Source organism: Poecilia mexicana, unplaced genomic scaffold, assembly GCF_051168715.1.
Source record: "Poecilia mexicana isolate PSO_F unplaced genomic scaffold, ASM5116871v1 scaffold_20, whole genome shotgun sequence".
Taxonomy (NCBI): domain Eukaryota; kingdom Metazoa; phylum Chordata; class Actinopteri; order Cyprinodontiformes; family Poeciliidae; genus Poecilia; species Poecilia mexicana.
Window position 1 is genome coordinate 18,720,112 of NW_028263389.1, and position 20,929 is coordinate 18,741,040.

At 36.8% G+C, this 20,929-nt stretch overlaps 2 protein-coding genes across 6 annotated transcripts in view; both read left to right on the forward strand.

Moving 5' to 3' along the window:
- The window catches only part of sh3kbp1 (SH3-domain kinase binding protein 1), a 69,142-nt gene extending 62,695 nt beyond the window's left edge, over positions 1 to 6,447 (forward strand). For both annotated transcript variants that reach the window (XM_014982184.2, XM_014982186.2), the window contains 5 exons: positions 937 to 1,043; positions 1,779 to 1,889; positions 2,880 to 3,094; positions 3,180 to 3,243; positions 3,777 to 6,447. In XM_014982184.2, coding sequence (XP_014837670.2) covers positions 937 to 1,043; positions 1,779 to 1,889; positions 2,880 to 3,094; positions 3,180 to 3,243; positions 3,777 to 3,815 — 536 coding nt within the window. In that variant the 3' untranslated portion in view covers positions 3,816 to 6,447. The remainder of the gene's footprint in view (positions 1 to 936; positions 1,044 to 1,778; positions 1,890 to 2,879; positions 3,095 to 3,179; positions 3,244 to 3,776) is intronic.
- Positions 6,448 to 6,558: 111 nt separating this feature from the next.
- map3k15 (mitogen-activated protein kinase kinase kinase 15) overlaps positions 6,559 to 20,929 on the forward strand; it is a 35,047-nt gene continuing 20,676 nt past the window's right edge. For 3 of the 4 annotated variants that reach the window (XM_088001255.1, XM_088001257.1, XM_014982179.2), the window contains exons 1-9: positions 6,559 to 8,550; positions 13,530 to 13,669; positions 13,842 to 13,865; positions 16,302 to 16,495; positions 18,243 to 18,411; positions 18,515 to 18,621; positions 19,217 to 19,387; positions 19,466 to 19,578; positions 20,647 to 20,806. In XM_088001255.1, the coding sequence (XP_087857381.1) occupies positions 8,253 to 8,550; positions 13,530 to 13,669; positions 13,842 to 13,865; positions 16,302 to 16,495; positions 18,243 to 18,411; positions 18,515 to 18,621; positions 19,217 to 19,387; positions 19,466 to 19,578; positions 20,647 to 20,806 (1,376 nt within the window). In that variant the 5' untranslated portion in view covers positions 6,559 to 8,252. The remainder of the gene's footprint in view (positions 8,551 to 13,529; positions 13,670 to 13,841; positions 13,866 to 16,301; positions 16,496 to 18,242; positions 18,412 to 18,514; positions 18,622 to 19,216; positions 19,388 to 19,465; positions 19,579 to 20,646; positions 20,807 to 20,929) is intronic. The other variant, XM_088001256.1, reaches the window with a different exon arrangement.

Here is a 20,929-nt window from a genome sequence, read left to right on the forward strand (position 1 = left end):
ACATAAGTGGCATTAAAGCTGCAATTTGTAACGTTAAATATATATATATATATATATATATATATATATATATATATATATATATATATATATATATATATTTTTTTTTTTTTTTTTTTTTTTTTTTTTACATATTTGTTAAAACTGTCACCATGTTGTGACAGTAAACTATGAGACAGATAATCTGTAAAAAAAAATTAAGCTCCTTCGCCTTCTCCCAGTGTAAACCAGAAACAACCAAATCAGAGTCAAAATACTAGCTCCACTGCCAGGAGAGTCAATCAGCTTCCTCATTCTCTGCTATGCTTCATTCTCTGCTACGCTGCAGCTAGCATAGCCTGTCGCAAATGCTAATGCTAGTTAGCTTGGCCACTGATGACGATGGATAAACAGTTTTCCTTTACCTAAGTTATTTCTCTGGTATTATCAAGTACATGAGGTTGATTGACAGCGTTAAGACCCTCCTCCCGGCTCTGATTGGTTAATTTCTTCAGACGTCAGTAGCAGTTCAGGGAGGCGATGGAGGAAATCCATCTTTTCACAAATTATCTCTCACAACAAACTGTCACAATTTAGTGGCTGTTTTAACAAATATGTAAAATAGGAAAAAAAAGCATCATGAAAAACTCAAATAGCTAAATCTCAACTTACAGTGGTTCACAATTTATAGATACGAAAAGCGAGTGGGAGTAAATAAAGTAAATTCTTGTTTATGTCTAAATACAGTGTTATTATATAAACCATGAATTTGATGACTAAGTCAATGTCTTGTTCTTACTGTATGTATATGCTGTATATACATATACTCCTTTTTTACCTACTTACGGCTACAGTATGCATCATTTTCTTCCATTATATTACTTGAAATAAATCGATAATTAACTAGCTAACGAACTAAGTTGAACCTTAACCCCGAATGTCTGTTTCTGTGTTCAGATCTCGACCTGGATGCGGTCGTCTCCTCCACAGAGAAGCTGAGCCATCCGACGGCGTCGCGGCCGAGAGTCACAGACCGCCGGCCTCGTTCCCAGATCATCGCAGCTGTGAGTGTTCAGGAAACCTCCTGCCCCAGTCACAAAACCACAGCCTGAGGTTTCTATTAGACAACCTGCACAGGCGTGAAGTGCGACTCCGAAACTAAAACACACTCCAGCTACTTCCAGTTACCTCTGTCACTACATTTATTTGCAATAAATCAGAATTCAGCTTCAGTTTAGACCAGTGGTGGTAGAGTAACAAAAAATTATACTCACGAGTAGCACTATGATTAAAAAAGATAAATAAAGGAATAAATAAATTACATTTCAAGGATAAAGTCATGGTATTACAAAAGTAAACTGGTTTGACAATAAAGTCAAAATAATAAGAGAATAAAGTCAAAATATTACAAGTATAAGCTGGTATGACAAAGTCAAAGTATTATTAGAATAAAGTTGAAATAATATGAGAATCAAGTCGAAATAAAAGAATATAGTCGTATTATGACAATAAAGTCAAAATAATACAAGAATAAAGTCATAATACCTGTAATACGGTAAAATGTCTTGTTATAAATGAAATAATCTCAGTGAATCTAGGACTCTGATTGTTAAGGAATAACTGATTTAATACAAGCTCCTCTAAGCTGCTGAAAAGTTACCTGTAAGTTAGTTTTGTCGTATTTCAGGTGTTATGATATTTTAAATAGAAACTGGATTAAAATACTTGATCAGATTTATCGTTTTTGTTGGATTATTGATTGTTTCTAGATTTTCAGCTGCTATTATTTTCTTTGGCAGTCGTCTCTGTCCAGCACAGAGCTGGAGTCTCCCACGGTGGAGGATAGGAAGGACAGAAGGAAAGACGACCAGGAGTCCGTCCCCATCAAGAAAGCAGTCCCAGTCATCCCAGTAAGACCATTGCTCCTCCTCTTGGTTTTTGTTTTGTTCTTCACTTGGCCAGCAGATGGAGCCAAACCATTAATTTTCCTTTCGAAAGTTTATATTTTCCTCCAATTCTGTTCCCTACGGAGGCCCTGGAGTGCAAATATCAACAAATTACTAAACACAACTACAAATTGAAAATAATATTTAAAAAGAAAAAAAAATTGTTTGGGGGTAGTTGTGCTACATTATAACACAACTAATGTTGTTGTGTTTTCTTAATTTGTAGTTGTGCACTGTAAAAACAAAATCTTACCAAGTGATTCTGGTCTAGCTTGTGGTGTAAATATCTTACTGTACTTGAAATAAGACAAAATTAACTTGCAAGATATAGGAGCTTGTTTTCATTAATATTAACTTTATAATATTAATGAAAAATAACTGGTTCCACTGGCAGAATATTTCACTTGTAACAAGACATTTTTCCCTTGTTATAAGTGAAATAATCTGCTAATAAAACTAGTTATTTTTCATCAATGTTAAGAAATTATTGACCTAAAATAAACTCCTATATCTGTCTGAAAACTTACTTGGAAGTTAGTTTTGTCTAATTTCAAGTACAGTAAGATATTTACACTAGAAAGTAAACTACAATCACTCAGTAAGATTTTGTTTTTGCAGTGTGCTTAGTTAATGTTGTGATTTTTTTATTTTTAGTAGTGCTTTATTAATGTTGTGGTATTTCCTAAATTTGCAGTTTTGCTTAGTTAATGTTGTGTTTTCTTAATTTAATGCTAATGATGTGTTTTTTAGTTAGTTAATGGAATTATGTTTTCCTAATTTCCAGCTTGGCTTTGTTAATTTATTTTCTTAATTAATAGTTGTGCTTGGTTCATGTTTTTGTGTTTTTGAATTTCTGTTTAATGATTTGTGGAAGTGGTTTCTACTTCAGGGCCACCGTAGTTTTCTTCTATCAAGTGATGCTAAAATATTTAAATCATCTTTTTTTTCCCACAGGTACATGACGTTAAAGCCCCGCTATCCAAACCTGCCATCCTACCCCCGCCTAACTCCTGCCACCGCTCCATCTCCCCGTCCTCCTCCTCGGGTCTGACCCCGTCCCCGGAGCTCCGGCAGTCGCCGCTCACGCCGACGCCGCCGACGCTGGAGGAACTCAGGAACCAACTGAGAGACTTGAGAGCCTCCATAGAGCTGCTGAAGCACCAGCACAGGTGAGGCTGCCTGCTGGGCCTCTCTTTGTTTGTTTTTCCTTCATGGAAATGAAGAAAGTTAAAGTGTTACTGTGATGCGTTTCAGGCAGGAGATGAAGCAGCTAGCCAACGCGCTGGACGAGGAGAAGAAGATACGTGTTAGTTTACAGGTCAGACAGTAAATTTGACCTATACGTATTCAGAGTGTTCATACCTCTTGAACTTTTCCACATTTCAAAGTATCAACACAAGGTTGAGCATAATTGTAAAGAGAAACAATTGAACACAGATTTTAATGTTTTTTAGAAATAAAGGTCTGAAAAGTGGAGACTGTGTATAAAAGACTTTTTGTATTTTTGTCGTTAGGTTTTGCTTTACACATGTGAAACGGTTCATTCCTTACTTTAAGTGTTAATATTTCCTATATCTCTAAAATTAAAGAAAATAATTTACTAATGTTTATTTCTCTTCTCATGGATTGAGAGGAAATTTTGCTTTGTCCAACATTTCAATGAAGTGCACACAGACAGGATAGAAGGAAATTTTTGGTTACATTCTACTTCACAATTATGAACCGCTTGTAGTTTTACCGAGGGAATAAGTTAAAGGTGTGAAACTTTTTCCAAGAACTGCATCAGTGTCAAACCTTTAAATTTTGCAAACAATGTGCAGTATTAACTAGCATCTTGGCTTTATTTCACAGGTGGAAGTAGAGCACATAAAGAAGAGCCTGTCCAAATGAGGACTGAAGAATCGATTTCTCATCACATCTGAGGCCACATTAAAAAACAAAAAACAAACAAAAAAAAGGAAAAAGATTAACTTTCTCACTGTTGGTTTTGACAGTTCTGCCAAAACTAAGTTTGTGCCAAACGATTGCCACCATCACCGACGGTTCAGCACCACGGATTCAGCCACATTTCCTCCCCTCTAAGCCGCCTTATCCTGCGTTTACTTCTTTCTTTTTTACCTTCTGTTAAAGAGGCTTCTCTGTTTGGTTTACTGCTATCTTCGCTGTGCCACCGGTACAAGGACGCCCCTGGAGCCGCGGCTGCCTGGTACTGTTTTAAGTTTCCCAGAGTGAAGGAAACTTCAGCCTCTGTAGCCTGGTCTGACCAAAAGACCTCTGTGCAGTTCTGCGTCCACTTCGCGGCCTTCACCTCCAGTCTGTGTGTGTATGGGTGTGTGTGTGTGCGTGTGTGTGCGTTTGTATGTTTGTTTTCATGCAATGTGAGGACCTGACGTATTGAGGTTCAAAATGGGGACATTTTTAGAAGCTATATTTCCAGTTAATCAAAAATAAAATTCTGAGCACTTAAACTAGTTTAAACCATAAGATTCATTTTTTGTGCCATGAGTAAGTTTGTTTACTTTTTTATTGTTTAAATCTACATGAACAAGGGACCAATGATAGCACAATGTCCTTTTCTAAGCATTCATAATCTATTAACATTAACATTAATATTTTAGATATTTTTTATGAGCCTATAAAGTAGGCTGTGATTTATAATGATTAAAAACTCACACAAAAGCACAGCAATTTCCTCTAAAAGTTACTTAGTAAAGAAGACATCAGTTCGTACAATACTTTAGTTTACTTTTTGCCTTACTGTGATATTTTGTCAATTTTTGCTTTATGTTTAACCACCCTTTAAGCATTCTGGTTGATTGTTAGAACAAATATTCATCCAGGACATTCAATATGCTAAAAGGACATTTTTCTTCTGCATCAGGTTAGCGGTCTGAATGCAACACTGCCTGAAATTTAGAGGTTATGAAAAGACAGCAGACCAAGCAGCCATGTCTTGAAACATAAAAGCAGGTATATGTTGTCTCTTCCTCTAATCCACACAGGGTCAAAAGTATTCAAATAGGTCAAAATATATACATAGAATCCTGTTTTTCATTTTTATTCTTTTTTGGCAGAATTGGTAGTTATTTGAAGTTGTTGAACCAGCATAGTCCATATATTTTGAATACATTTTGTTAGGGTGTGTATCCATTCCAGTGTGTTGGTGGTTCTTGACCAGTTGGACCAACCCACTGCATCCAGGCTTCAGCTAACTAGCTGTAGATTTTAGGTGAAATTTAAAGGGGACCTTTTATGCAAAATTAACATTTTGTGCATCTTTGTTCTTCCATTTGGGTTTCAATTGTTTCTAAAAACAGCAGAACCTCTTAAGAATGGTACTTATACACTTTTTGGCAACAGGTTAATGTGTTTTGGTGTCTGGAAAACAAGCTGTTTGAAAAGCTCCTGATAAGTCACAATGCATCGTTACCTAGCAACCCTAACCGAACTCAGCCTGTCACCAAGCAACCTAAGTGGAGCTCCAGCTTGTTTGGTCAGCTACTTTTACCGCTGTATGCGCTGTACAATGGCTGCTGGAAAAGACAAATGTTTTGTTCACTTACCATCTAGAAATGCAGCAACGGCTTGCTACATTCTTGCTGTTTGTGCAGAAGGCTCTACTTCTGCTTTTCAAAGATGTACAGTTATATAATTGCACATCTGATTTCATCCACTTTTATGTGAGGTTGGCAGTGTTGGTCAGATAGCTGAAACTTTGACAGCTTTGGGTGCTATAAATACACATTAAAACTGATTTCAGAAATGGTCAAATAAAGCTGACTTTAAATTTTTGAAATCCTAATCTTGTTAAAATATATGTACTATGCTGGAAGCCAAACATTAAAACTGAACTAAGGATATTTTTTCATTTATCCAGCATTCAGAGGGGGTCAACTAGTAAGTTGCAGTTCAAACAGGAGCAGGTCAAAACAAAAATCACCAATAAAAGACCATGTCGTTTATCAATAATCACATTATGTGAATATGGGATATTTTGGTATTTTGCTGGCATTAAAAACAGATCTTATTTTTCCTTTACAGAAATGAGAAATATTAATGAAAACTTTAAGAAGCACATTTAAGATGATATAAATAATTTATTTGTGTAAACATGAAAACATATAACTGAAAGTGCATGAACAAACAGAAACCATTCCTTTTCAGTGAATATTAACAGGGTTAAGTGAATGTAGAAGGTTCCAGGTCCTCATGGGTAGATGAAGGTAAAGTGTGTGCTTATGTGTGGTTTTTGTATTACAGCATGTGCAGCTGTTTTTGCCTCCCTTCCTTACGTGTGCACAAAATCTATGACAACCCGTCACTGTGGCCTTCCTGTTTCAGATTATAAGTCTTTTTATTTCTTCTCTTTTCTGTCTTTTCATATGACAAAGAGAAAACTGCTACAACTGAGGCAACAAGTTGTTTTCTTGACTTGGTCCTTTCTCTCCAAGATGGTGATAAATGAATATATATATATTTACTTTTATATTTCAGTGTAATAAAGAGGCTATTATGTACTGTATGTGTGTGTCTTCTGTAATAAATTAGAGTGGGTTTACTTAGAGAAACAGAGAGTTAAAAAGTAATGAAATGTTTCAGTGAACAAAAGAAGAAGTTGCTGTAACAACTGTTGCTAAAACTCACAGTTGGATTTTAGCAACAGCAGCATTTCTTGACGTGAAAAAATCAGATAAAAGTTCATTTGTCAAGTAATCAGTAAACCAGAAAATATTTTTAATGATTGAAATATTAGAAAAAGTATTCCTAGTCTTCAAACTGTATTCGTATGTGAACATTTAATCCCAAACAAAGATTTTCAACTGCAGTTGCAGCGAAAAAAAAAAAGGAAAAAAATGCTGAAATGTTGTCATTTGTTCCTACTTTACAACTGTGGTACTTTATGTTGCATTTTTATTTGAGAACAATATGTTTTCCAGTCTTTTTTACATTTAAAAAACTTAAAAGTGCAAATCCCCTTTATTCAGATACATTTACATATCTGAACAATAATCCACTTCACATACAGCACCACAAATTAGCGCATATCACATAAAATCCAAATAAAAATACATTGCTGATTGTGCTTTTAATGTGAAAAAATTTAAAATGCAGTGCATTATGTGATAATATTTGGCAAAAAAGTTATAAAACTTACAAACCTTCTTGGGTCAAGTTGTAGTAATTTGTCAAACAGTAATGAGGAAGTTAATCAGCTGACCAGTCAGTGCTACCAAACACCCTGTGACACAGAGTTATGGTTTGTACATCCGGATCTACTAAATACAAGAAGAAATCTCATAATTATGAGATATTATCTCATAATTATGAGATCTTTTCTCATAATTTCGAGAAAAGAGCTCAGAATAATATGTTCTGGATCTTGTAATTACAAGAAAAGACCTTATTATAGAATCTTATTTCATAATCCCAAAAAACACCAAATCCTACTATTTTTAGCCTGGTTTCTACTACAAAAATATTAGTGCACTTGAAATAAGATGTAACAAGTAACTTTTCAGCAAGATATAGAAGCTTGTATTAAGTAAATAATTCCATAATATTGATGAAAAAGCCATGATTCCAGTGACAGATAAATTAACTTATAAGAAAACAATTTCCCCATGTTATAAGTGAAATAATCTGCCAGTGGAACTAGAACTTTGTCATCAATATTAAGAAAATTTTACATAAAACAAGCCCTTTTATCTTGCTGGAAAGTTTCTTGTAAGTTGGTTACACTTGTTTTTCTTTGGTGAAATTGAGACAAAATCACAAAATACAGTATAGGTGGGATCAGGCTTATTGTATTACTTTGGTTGGTTCTATTTTTTTCTGATAAGTTACTATTTTTGTGTAGTTGTCTTGTTGGAAGGAGTTGATGTGTGGTTGTCGGCAGAAGGATGCGCTTGCCCCTGGGCCATGTTCATGCCAGAAGCGCCCCTGTCTGTGTTTGGTCCAGCAGGACGCAGTTATATATTTAGACAGCAGAGGAGTGATAACATTTCAGAGTTGGCCTGCAGGCTCAGTCAGCCGCCTCCCACTCTGGAAACTTTAAACCAGACAGACCTGCACGCCTCAGAGTAACAATTAAACTTCATGAGTTCATGAGACTCCCCCCCTTCTGCTTTTCCTCATCTGGTCTTATCCAGTCGGGTGGAAAAGCGGGCGTCCTGGTGCGAAATAATCGGTGTGAGTTAATGAGGCGGAGATGCAGGAGGACAACCCCAGACACGCTCCTCTGAGGCCAGGACAGGTGCTCCACTGGTGAGCCGGCAGAGGACGGGACGGGCAGCCAGGGAAGGAGGTAAACAGCGGACTCTCTTCGCCATGGATCAGGGTCAGAGCGCGCAGGTCGCCGATATGGCGGGGGAACACGCAGCCGCGGTGTGCGCGTCCGAGCGCGGCGAGGTGTCCAGCCCCAGCCCGCCGGCCAAGCAGCGCTCCCTGCGGGTTGTTTACGTCCTGAACGACGGGCTGAAGGCGGTTATGGCCAGCAGCCCGGAGTCCGGGGCGCTGCAGTGCCTGCAGAGAGCCTGCGACGCGGAGAGCGCCCTGCTCACCACCGTCACCTTCGGACGGCTGGACTTTGGAGAGACGGCGGTGCTGGACAGCTTCTACGATGCAGGTGAGTTCCTCAGGTCGGAACCGAAACGGGTTCACAGCTGCAAATCGAAAGTATAATCAATCAGTGCGTCTGTTTTTCAAGATGTTACCAACGTTTTACTTTCTTTTGGTTTGGAAAAACTCACGATTTCTGTGATGGCGTTTGGCCCGATAGAGAGAAAAAAAGGAAGAGTAAATCAAACATTTTGGAGGGAAAACTTGGAGATTTCTGAGTTTCAAAACTGGAAATGACTTTTATTTTTCTGGCAAATTTTCGACCGTCCAAGCTTAGAAATGCCCTTAATTTTTCTAGAACATTTCTGAAAATAATAAAATATATATATATTTTTTTTGTAGTAAGTTTTGGACTTTTGGAACTCAAAGATTTTCTTGTTTTTATTATAATTTTTTTTCTTTAGATTAATATCAAAATTCCTTAGTTTTCTTTAGCACATGTTCGACTTTTGAAACTCAGAAATTAAGAGTTTCTTAATTTCTTACTTTTTAAAATAATTTTCTTTTTCCTTAGAACTTTTCTGAGATTAATCTAGAAAATTCTGAGCTTTTTCTAGCACGTTTTTGACTTTTTAAGCTCAGAAAATTCCATGTTTTTCCTTAAAAAAATTCTGCAATTGATCTTAAAATTTCAGTTTTTTTCATGAGAATTTAATCTTTCTGATGAAAACCACCCCAGAAATGAGCAGAACTCTGGGTTCTACACACCCTGGAGTTCTGGAAATTTATTTATGTTCATGAGAAGAAGAAGAAGAAGAAGAAGAAGAATGGAGAAAAGTGCTCTGTTTTCTCCCACCTATTCATCGATTTATTCATCCATCCATTCATTTGCCCACTTATCTTTCTGTCTATCCATCAGTTCCTCCATGCAGGAACTGATGGATAGACAGTTATTGACTTAACTTAGCCATCCATTCATTTATTCATCAATCTAGGGCTGCAACTAACATTGTCTTAGTAATAAATTGTTTTATTAACCATTCTGATGATTAATCCATTAATTAGATAAAAAAAATTGCAGCATTCTGCAGATTTTCACTTATACATATTTTTTACAATCCTAAAAATACATACAAAATGCAAATAAACATATAATTCATTTTGCTTTTTAAAAATTAAGAAAATTAACATTTTATTGTCTAAAATACAGAAGCATAGTGAGCGTTTGATCATTTGTAGCAAAATATGCAAAGTAAAGTCAATAATTCCTCAATATTGATGAAATACTTATTCCATTGGCAGATTATTTCACATATAACAAGACATTTGTCCCATTCTGTAAGTGAATAATCTGCCAATGGAACTAGTAGTTCTTCATAAATATTAATGAATTATTGACTTAAACAACCTCTTATATCTTGCTGAAAAGTTACTTGTCAGTTTTTGTCTTATTTTAAGTGTAATAAGACATTTGCACTAGAAGCTAGATTAAACATACTTGGTACAATTTTGTGTTATTTGGTTCTACAAACCAAATAACCTCTGTCCTCTCAATGCTTTGCTTCCTGTCCAATATATTCTCATCTCCCAGTGATGCTACTAATCCAGCCACCCTTAAGTAAACAGAATTAACTCTTCACCCAGATTCTCACTTTCATTCACGTGATTCCCCACTCTGTCTTCAAAGATCTACGCAGTGAAATCAGAGCTGCTCCTAATTGACAGCTATTTATACCCTGTGATACTGTCCACACCTCTGCTGCAGACAGTGTGGCCACAGATACAAGGTTTAGTTACACAGGCTCCCAGAACTGATAGTAAGATGGTAAATCTCCATGGGATAAGCTCAAAAAATAAATCAGTATCATGTGGCGATTCAAAGGTGACCTATTGTGCTTCCTTGAACAGGCTAGCATGGGTCGATAATTTATACAAAATATATTCATTACATTTTTGCACAAAAATCATCCTTAGACAGTGAGATTTTAGTCTGCTCAGTTCTGCATTTTTTGTTTACGTCCGCACACGAAAATGGCTGCAAACAGATGCGCAATTATACAACTGTACCTCTTCGATAAGCAGAAGTAGAGCCTTCTGCACAACCAATAAGAATGCAGCAAGTGGTTTCTGAATAGTAAGTGAACAACCAAACATTTGTCTTTTCCAGCAGCCATTGTACAGGGAAAACAGCAGTAAAACCAGCTGACCAAATGTTCTGGAGCTCAACTTCAGTTGTTAGGTAACGGGCTGAGCTTTGCTGGGGTTGCTAGATAACTGGACAGTGCCTGTCAAATGTGACTTCACAATTGGGATTCTTTTGAAACGGCACATTTTCCAGACACCATAAAGCATTAACTTAGCTGAGTCGCAAATGGAAGTACAAAAACATTGCAAAATGTGAATTTTTCGTAACAGATCCCCAAGGATGGGAAAAGATGAGTCTTCCCCCATGGTAGATTCTGACCTGTCAGAGCACGTTAACGTAGACATGATTAACCGCCTGAACAATGCTTCTGTTGAATTTCTTAGTAAGCAGCGACAGAAAGCCAGGAAACGTTTATCCTGCTTTAAATCTGTGGACCTTGGCTGAACTTAGTGTTTGATTATGAATCTTCAGCGAAAGAGACAGTATCTTGGGTAAGCCCTTCTTTGATGAAGAGAAGGAAAACTGTAAGGGAGCGATGCAAAACAAGGAAGGACGTTAAAAAGGCCCTTTTTTTTTATTAAAAATATTTCAGGTTGTCCATTGCATATTCACAGTTCATTCGCAGATTTTTCTGTGGAATTTTCTTGGAATTATTTGTCAAATATTTGCAGCTTTCATCATAGAAAATATCTAAAATATTGGAAAGTACATGCTAGTTGACATACTATTGGGTGGTGTTTTCAAATCAGCCAATCCAGGAGCCACATTTATATTACAGACAGAGAATCTGTGCAGAGAGCTAAAGATAAAGGCAACCTTAAAAATTCAGAGATAATCTCCAAATATAAAAATCAATGGAAAAAACTGGACAGCTATTGTAACAAAGATTTGTTTGTTGCAATGCCAATAAATATGTTTTTATTGATTAGTAAAATCACAAATAATTTATGATACATGCTTTTAATGAAAGCTTTGCGTTTGATTTTAAGTGTGGAAGTCGTTGGCAGACTGTTCTTATTAATTTTGCCTGTACATGAAAGCATGTCTGCATGTTTGTTCTTGTCCTCTTCACTCATGCTGCTATAGCTTTTCATTTTATCACTGCCAGGACTTGTGGTTTACATGATTTCCTGGAATCTGGAACAGCCACCTGCTCTAGGAAGGAATCTGCTCATATCTTCACTAAAAAATACACGCTGCTTGTTTGGTTTTTCAGAAAACCAAAAGTTCCCATGGTTGTTGATTAAGTAATCAGAAAAAGCAGTTTCCATTGGTGCTTTAATATGATTTAAGTGGGAAATTAACGACCTGGTGCACTTGCTCTTCACCTGTATGACTACTTCTATATAGGAAAAAATAAGAGTTTTAGTAGTTTTTCTAGTCAGAGTTAACACACTGCCAAGGAAATACCTTACAGAACAGAACATGAGAAGAATTTCCAAACTAATTAAAGTTAATTATTCTACAGTAAGAAATATTATTCAAGAAAAACATCTAAGACAGTTGTAAATCATTCCAGTTATAACAGGGTTTCTGCAGGTTATGCCAATTGAAATTTAAGACTTTTTAAGACCTGTTAAAGACCATTATGAATGAAATTTAAGACTCTCCACAGAAAATATATAAACTTTGACCAGCCAACTGGCAATAAATTTACCCATGACAGATGCAAAAAAGCTAGCTAGTTAGCTAGTCAGACAGCAAGGATATGCTAGCAGTGAGTTAGCGGTAGCCTCAACTCTCAGTGTAGATGTCTGAGTGTGACTCAGACTTTTGCCTGACAGAAAAGTTCCATGAGAAAAACATAATAATATACGTTATTCATAGCTCCTAATTTAAGACCTATAAATAACGTATTTAAGTCCAACTTGATTTTTTTTAAACAAATTCAAGAAATGTTATGGCCTTAATTTTAGAGGTATTAATTTAAGACTTTTTAAGGATGCGCAAACAAGTTCAGCTGAGACCATGTAACAATCAGAGAATGTAAAAACACTCAGACTGACCTATGTTAGCATGCTAACAGTTGAATGTCATGCTAGCTCAGCAAGAAAAAGTTCTACATATATCTTTGAAAGGCAGAAGTCAAGCCTCCTGCACAGCCATCAAGGATGCTCACTGGATGGCAAGTCAATAACAAAACACTTTTCTTTTCCAGCAGCCTTTGTACACTACAAAAAACACAAAATTTTACTAAGTATTTTTGGTACAGATTTAAATGAAAATATCTCAGTACATTTGAAATTATACAGAACTGAATTATAAGTAACTTTTCAGCAGGATTTGGGTGCTTATTTGAAGTCAATAAAGACTTAATATTAATGAAAAACTTCTTGTTTCATTGGCAGATTATTTCACTTATAACATGGGAAAAATGTCTTGTTAAAAGTAAAATAATCTGCCAATGGAACTAGTATGTTGTCATCAATGTCAAGGAATTATTGACTTAAACAAACTCCTAAATCCTGCTGAAAAGTTACTTGTAAGTTAGTTTTGTCTTATTTCAAGTTTACAAAGATATTTGCACAAGAAACTAGACCAAAACTACTTGGTAGGATATTGTGTTTTTGCAGTGTACAGTGCATACAGCGTTAAAACCAGCCAATGAAATGTTCCGGAATCTCAGCTGGGGTTGCTAGGTAACGGCACAGTGCGGCAGGTTTTGGGTTTTGAAACGACTCATTTTCCAGACACCAAAAAACATGAACTTTTTGCCAAAAAACGGCTGTATGGTTGGTTAAAGCGCCCAAATGGAAATATAAAAACGCTCAAATTGTGAATTTAATCTGGGATCTTACTCAGACCCTTTTTTTGGCTCAGTTATTTTGGTCGCAGGTTGTTGAGTTGCTAAAAAGAAATTAAATTTGTTCTTGTAATCACCTGCTGCTGGCTCGTTCCAGACATTGCGGTCGTTGATATGAGCGACGTGTTTCGGCAGCCGTCGCTGTTTTACCACCTGGGCGTGAGGGAAAGCTTCGACATGGCCAACAACGTCATCCTGTACCACGACACCGACCCGGACACGGCCCAGTCGCTGAAGGTACGCGTGCACACCACTCAGTGTAACCAGAGTGCATGAATGCCATTCCGTCACACCGCCTCAGAACAAAGTGATCCAGGAAGTTATTTCCAGATCTGTGTGTGCTGCACAGCCAGTTCTCCTTACCTCCATGCTCTGAAATACACTCGCTCTTTGTTGTGTTTCTTTGCAGGACATGGTTGCACAGAAAAACACAGTAAGTTTCTGCATGTTTGTGTGATTTATGTGCACACGGTGTTTCCAGGAAAAGCATCCATGACATGTGCAGTCAGTCCTCTGGTGCTGAAATGCATTCAGGAATGCACGTCCACAAGCTTTTCCTTCGTGGAACTGCGCTTCTCTTTCTCACTACATACAGCCGAACAGAGTCCTGACAGCTTGTTAGCAACAGGTTTTACCAGAAGTTGATGCTTATTGTACTGTGTTTCTTCTTGCCTGTATGGAGTAGGCCAGTCGTCCTCCAGCATTAGGCTTCCCTTGGATTCAGCTGCCTCCAGAATATCGAGGCTCTGGACTGAGAAATAAAGTACGTAACCTGCCTGCAGCAAAGCATGCAGAGAGAGTTCCTCAAAACAGCAACTACTAACAAATGAAGGCCTTGACGATCCAGAGAGGAATGTCAGTAGCTGCATTTCCATTGACCAGATTGCGCAAATTGGAATTACAAAAATAAATTCATTTAATGGAAACATGACAATTTTCAAAAAAAAAACTAAATTTTTTTGATTAAACGTTTTAGGGCTAGAACAGTGTTTCTCAACCCTGGTCCTCACCGCCTCCCTGTCCTGCATGTTTCAGGCATTTTCCTTCAGCCACACCTGAATTGTATCTCTGGGTGATTAACAGGCTTCTGCAGTACCTGATGGTCATGCAACCATTTGAATCAGCTGTTCTGGAGTAGAGGCACATCTAAAACATGCAGAGCAGGGGGGCGCTGAGGACCAGGGTTCAGAAACACTGGGCTAGGTTGAGGTGGATGAGTGTATTTCACAAAACTACCCGGATGTTACTACTGGTGGAAACTATGAAGAAGACGACAACAGGAAGTGGTTGGAGGATGATGGCACAGCATGATTTTTTTAAAGATTTATTGCGTGAACAAACTTATTCACATATGATTTTACTTTCAGTTACATTCTGTAGCTTTAATGTCAGAATCCAAGAGGTTGCCATGTGGGATACCACAGGGCTCCGTTTTTGGACCTCTTATTTTTCTTTTATTTAAGTTCCCCCTATGCCAGACAGTCAGGCAGTGCCAAGACATGCCTTTTTATTTCTATGCTGATGATATTTAGATCTATTGTTCTATTAAGCCAACTGAAAATCTAAACGTGTCCTCCATGAAGAACGGTGACATTTTTTTGAGCTGTCAAATAGCTCAAATCAAACAATTTCTAGGTGCGATTCTCTCAAAACTGCATGTTATGTGTTTGTAAAAGGAAGACCTTAACAGTAAGAAACATCATATCATTCCAGTTTTAATTTCTTTACATTGGCTACCATTTTAATAATTTTTAATCCTTTCTTTTAAAGCCTGTTGCCAATCCTTTAGAGCGGTACATTACCTCCATCTTGCCGCTGTTGTGACTCTGTTCATTCTTTTAAGAAGCATCTAAAGACCAATTTGCTCAGAGTGGCTTTTAATCAGTTTTATTCTCCTTTTATGTTTTATTTTCCTCTGATATTTTGTGTTTCTGTGGTTCTAACCCCCATAACGCTTTTGCATGTTTATTGAGGAACTCTGATCTGAAAGGGGCTTTTTCACCCGACTGTCCATTTCTGTGTAGAACATTGTTAGCATGTTGGAACTCCTTCTTTTCTTAGCCAATAGTGTTCGACATGTGCTGATTTATGGCTCCATGTCCAGACATGCAGCGACGTGTTACATACGTTCAGAAATGTCCAGGATAAATTTGGTTTGCCAGTTCAGGCAGCTGATGAAGATCCACATTTAAAAACAATGTGTGGGTGAAATTTTCACTGGTGCCAGGTGAGGTGCAGCATAAAGTATTCATCAAGGGTTTTACTTTTAGTTTAATTTAATAAATTCATATAAATTTGTTTAAATAAAGCAAGACAAAGCTACATCCTGTTCTTGTTGTTAAAAAAGACAAAAAATCATAAAAAGATGAAAGATTTATCCCTTTTTTTAATATCCCAAACCTGCAGTTTTAAGAAACTTTTTGTGTTTTAAATCTACAATAATTTACTAATTTACTCGTCGTCAGAATATAGGAATACTCTGCTTAGTTTGTTGTTTATTTGGCAGATAAAAATGAAAAATGTAAATAGTGTTTGCAATTATAATTAAGAAGAAAAATACAAAAAATTTTGTGGCTTCGATGTCCAAAAGTTTGAATACCGCTGGCTTAGCGTGGTGCTAGTTAAAATGAGGGTTTGTTTGGGTTTTTCAGAGCCAACCTGCTGATGATGTCATGATGTTTCTCTGATCCCCGTCATTAATTACCCTCTAATCTCCCCTCCGTCTATTGTTCCTCCACCTGGGAGTCCCTTCACACCTGCCCTCTGTGTGTTTACCTGCACTGTAACTCTATTACATCTGCATTTGCAGGTTTTTGAAAGTCTGTGATATCCTTGTTATCTTTTAAACATCCCCCCTCTCTTTCTCCAGGCTTCCAGCGGTAATTACTACTTTATCCCGTACATTGTGACTCCTAACCATGAGTATATGTGCTGTGAGAGCGATGCACAGCGCAGGGCTAGCGAGTACATGCAGCCCAGCTGGGACAACTTATTGGGGCCGCTGTGCGTCCCCTTGACAGACCGCTTCACCAGCCTCCTGAAGGACATCCATGTGACATCATGGTGAGACAGGAACAAAAACACTTCTCTCCTACAATTATAATAAACAGCTGCACTCAAAAGATATCTTTATATAGTGAGTTTGCACAAACAAAATGGTAACAGAGGCCAGAATTCACAATGTCCATGCTATAAAGTACCTCTGTGGCGCATTTGAAATTGATGTTTACAAATCTCCTCAAACCAGTTGGACTGAGCTTGATTTCTTTTGCTGAGGAAGAACAAATATTTCAGTCAAAAACTGAACACATATTTTCCTAAAAGCAATTAACTTTAAAAGAACATGTAACAGTTTATTTTAAAACAATATTTCATCACAAGAAGCCCAACTTACGCATTTTTATTGATATTGCATCAGGAAAAGTTAAACGGCATGAATTCCTATTGTCTGCTGCTGCAATAAAGGTAAACAATGATGCTAACTAGCCATTAGCTTTAGCCCAAATTCATTTTTAATTTGTGCCCCATTAAGATCATGAATGTCCTGAAAGGGTCGGTTGTGGCAGAATCTACCGATAAAATTAACTGTTAATAATCTGTCAAAATTTTGTCGTTTTCTCTACGTTTAATGAGTACTTCTTAAAATGTAGCAATAACATTTAACATATTTTCACATTGGTGTAATTTGGTCCTACAGAAATGAAAACTGAATTGATTTGACTGGTAAAATAATATTTAAGTGCAAAACTGTTACCTTAAAGTTCAATGTGTATGGTAAAGGGCCACATAAATAGTTATGGCGTGCCAGATTTGGCCCACAGGCCTGGAGTTTGACATCTTTACTTTAGCCTGTGGGAACAACCTGTCTGTTGTTATTCAAAGGTGCTAAGACAGTTTTCTACATTAGGTAAAAGTAACAAATTATAAGTTCCCAAATAAATCCTACTTCCAAAAATCTGAAATATGCCTTTACATTTTTGTTTATTTTTACACTTTGTGTATTGATTATGTGATAAACACAACTATAATGGCTGTTTTTCTGCAGCTAAACTTTGGTAATGTTCTGAAAAAGTTAATGTAAACAAAATGAACCATCATTGTTGAGAATCAGTCCCTATGGTCATAATGGGTGTGTTTTGTTTACATGTTTAACTTTGATTTTACTGCCACCTACTGGTACCTTTAGGGAATGTCTGCGTTCTTGTCTGAACAGACATTTTTATTTCAAAGAAAGCAGTTAAGACAGTTAACCCCTGTATTCGCAGGAGTTAACAGCCAAAAATGCCCATGAGCAGCTAAACTCTATTAATACATTAGACATGGTCTAAAAACTGTCCATTTTAATAGTTCAAACGCCAAATATACGTCAATATGTAACGTGTCTTCGCACTACCGCAGAATCTAAGCTAAGATCAACGTCTTTCTTATCCGCCACTCTTCTGAGTTCAGCCAATCAGCACCAAACTAAAAGATACGGCGCTTCTGGATTGGCTGCTTTGCAAACGCCAGCCAGTAGCGTGTCAAGTAGCATTGTAGCTAGGTACGTCAGCTTTCCAATCTGGTTTTTCTTTCGAATGATTTAGATATGCTCGACGTAAACAAAATTAAACAGGCGGATTTTCCACAAATAATTTGGAGTTACCTTCTAAAGCAAAATCTACAAATACTGAACCGGGAATAGGCGACGGTCCACTGTGATAACAGTTGAAGTTTTCGCTTCCCATTTCAATTGAAGCGAAATTTATCCGCCATTTTTAACTTCTTGGAATTTTCACTCGCTCCAATTTCAACCCATTCATCATCTTTTCAGCGCATCTTTTAAGGACACCTTGCTGAATGACATCAGGAAAGCCAGGGAGAAGTACCAGGGAGAGGAGCTGGCCAAGGAGCTGGCCCGAATCAAACTCAGGATGGACAACACTGAGGTCCTAACGCAGGACATCGTCATGAACCTGCTGTTTTCCTACAGAGACATACAGGTACTAAAATGACAACATGCGGAATTTAATCTTCTTTGAAAATAAATTGTTGTGTAGGGAATTTTTTTTTACCTGGTTATGTTTGTCTTAAACTGATAAACAGGATTATGATGCTATGGTTAAGCTTGTGGAGACTCTAGAGACGCTGCCTACTTGTGATCTGGCAACCCAACCGATGATCCAGTTCCACTACGCCTTTGCTCTCAATAGGTAAACAATTATTGCTTTTCTTTGGTGACGAAATCGTAAAAACTTTACTAAAACTATTTTTTGTATTCTCTGTAAGCATTACTTCTGTTTTAGTTTGGTTTATTGTGACTTGTTGGAGCATTAAAGACCAGACTGAGATGCAGAAAATTCAAGCTTCCTATACAATCTGGAGAAGTTTTGATTTATTTTTAAGTTCTTAAAAATACAGTAGTGCCTCGGAAAAAAGCAGAATTTTTTACTTTAATCTCAGAATTCGGACTCATTTTTATTATATTATCAATGGTTATTGTCATGTCTTCCTATTTTTTTCCATTTGCCACTTTGCTGATGACACTGGTAAATTTCCAGTAAAGGGTAAATTGTTTTTAAACTGGTTACCTAGTGATTTTTTAAATGTTTTTTATCCCATTATTTAAAACATCACTCCAACAAGTGATCCATCTACTAACCTTACATAATATTATCTACTTACAAACCGATTACTATAACAATTATAATTCGGAGTATGTTGCATTAAGATTTTTATAAAGTAACAGTAACTTTCAGGAATCTCGCCTGATCAGACTTTTATATTTAAGAGTGTGAATGTTTGCAGGAGGAACAGTCCTGGAGACCGGGAGCAGGCTCTCAGAGTGATGCTCCAGGTGCTGCAGACGAGCGAACATCCCGCCCCGGACATGTTCTGCCTCTGTGGTCGGATCTACAAGGACATTTTCCTCGACTCGGACTGCAAAGACACAGTAAACAGAGATAATGCCATACAGTGGTGAGAAGAGACTCATTTTGAAAGTGGTTCTTTTTCTTTATTAGTCAGTTTATACGTTTTGTTTTGTTTCGCCTGCAGGTACAGGAAGGGCTTTGAACTGCAGCCCACTCTCTACTCTGGCATTAACCTGGCTGTCCTCCTCATCGTCGCTGGCCAGCAGTTTGAGAGCTCCATTGAACTGAGGAAAATAGGTGACATGAAACCCCTTTCACTTCTTTGCTAGAGTCACAGGATCTGTTGATTTTAAGCGTTCAAGTTTTTTTAAAAGCTGTTTGTCTTTGATGGCAGCTTTTTATTTGTGTGGATGTTCTGCTGTGTTTAAAATTGTTTGTTAGACTCTTTACGTTTTTGGATGCAAAAGACAGTCACTAACTTGACAATAAGATGATTTTCACTCATTTTACAATTATCTGATTTCGGTTTGCTGTACATAAATGTGGTGAATGTCATGAATGTTATTTACCAACAGAAAGTCACAGTTATTTTAGTCATAATGTGTCGTATTTTAAAATAGTCAATCGCTCCAAATAGGGAACCAAGATAAAAAAAAAAAAAGTAGAACAGTTGTCTTTCAATTTTTACAATTAAATTACATTATTAGAGTAAAAATAACTTTAAGACTATCTCCACAATTGGTCATAAATATAAAGAACAAGGACAATTTAAAGTTATTCATATTTTTTCTATTTAAATATGTTATTTTACCATTTGAAACGATAAATATATTTTACAACTGGTTTGGCTTTAACAGTTTTAAAATGTGTCTATTTGAACTTACCGTTTTCTCTAAAGCAATAAAAGATGTAATTAAAATATTCTTTTTATAGCATTTCTACATAAGGGCAAATTAATTAACAATCTGGTTACTCAAATTTAAGTTTAGCGTCAGATTTGTGTATTTAAAAACTTGTTTTAGAAAAAAAATTATATAATTGGAATATTTATAAAATATCTATCTTCCACCATTTCCACTTAAGGGCAAATTAATACATTTTAATTATATAACAAACTGGTTACCAAAGTTAGGTGAAGCACAAATTTCTCTTTAGAAATTCATGTACAACTCAATCTTAATTTATTAATGTAAAATTCTTCAAAAGTGTCATTTGTTTTAATTTTCTTGTGTTTCATAAATAGAGCTGTCAGGATGAAAGTGATCAGCATAAAAACATTTAATTTGGGCTAAATCAAAGCTGTGTTGTAGCATCTTTTTCTCAGCAGATGAGTGGTTTTATTAACTGTTTATTTTTTGTTTTTAGGTGTGAGATTAAACAGCCTGCTGGGGCGTAAAGGTTCCCTGGAGAAAATGAACAACTACTGGGACGTGGGCCAGTTCTTCACTGTTAGCATGCTAGCTAGCGATATTCCCAAAGCGACTCAAGCGGCTGAGAAGCTGTTCAAACTGAAGCCACCGCTATGGTAGAGCCTCACATTACAGTAGAAACACTTAATCTGGTTTCCATTTTCTATGTTCAGAGTTTCCTCATGTACAAACATTTCTGGTCGCAAGTTTGGTGAGGAGGAAAATAGTCAGGAAAATGC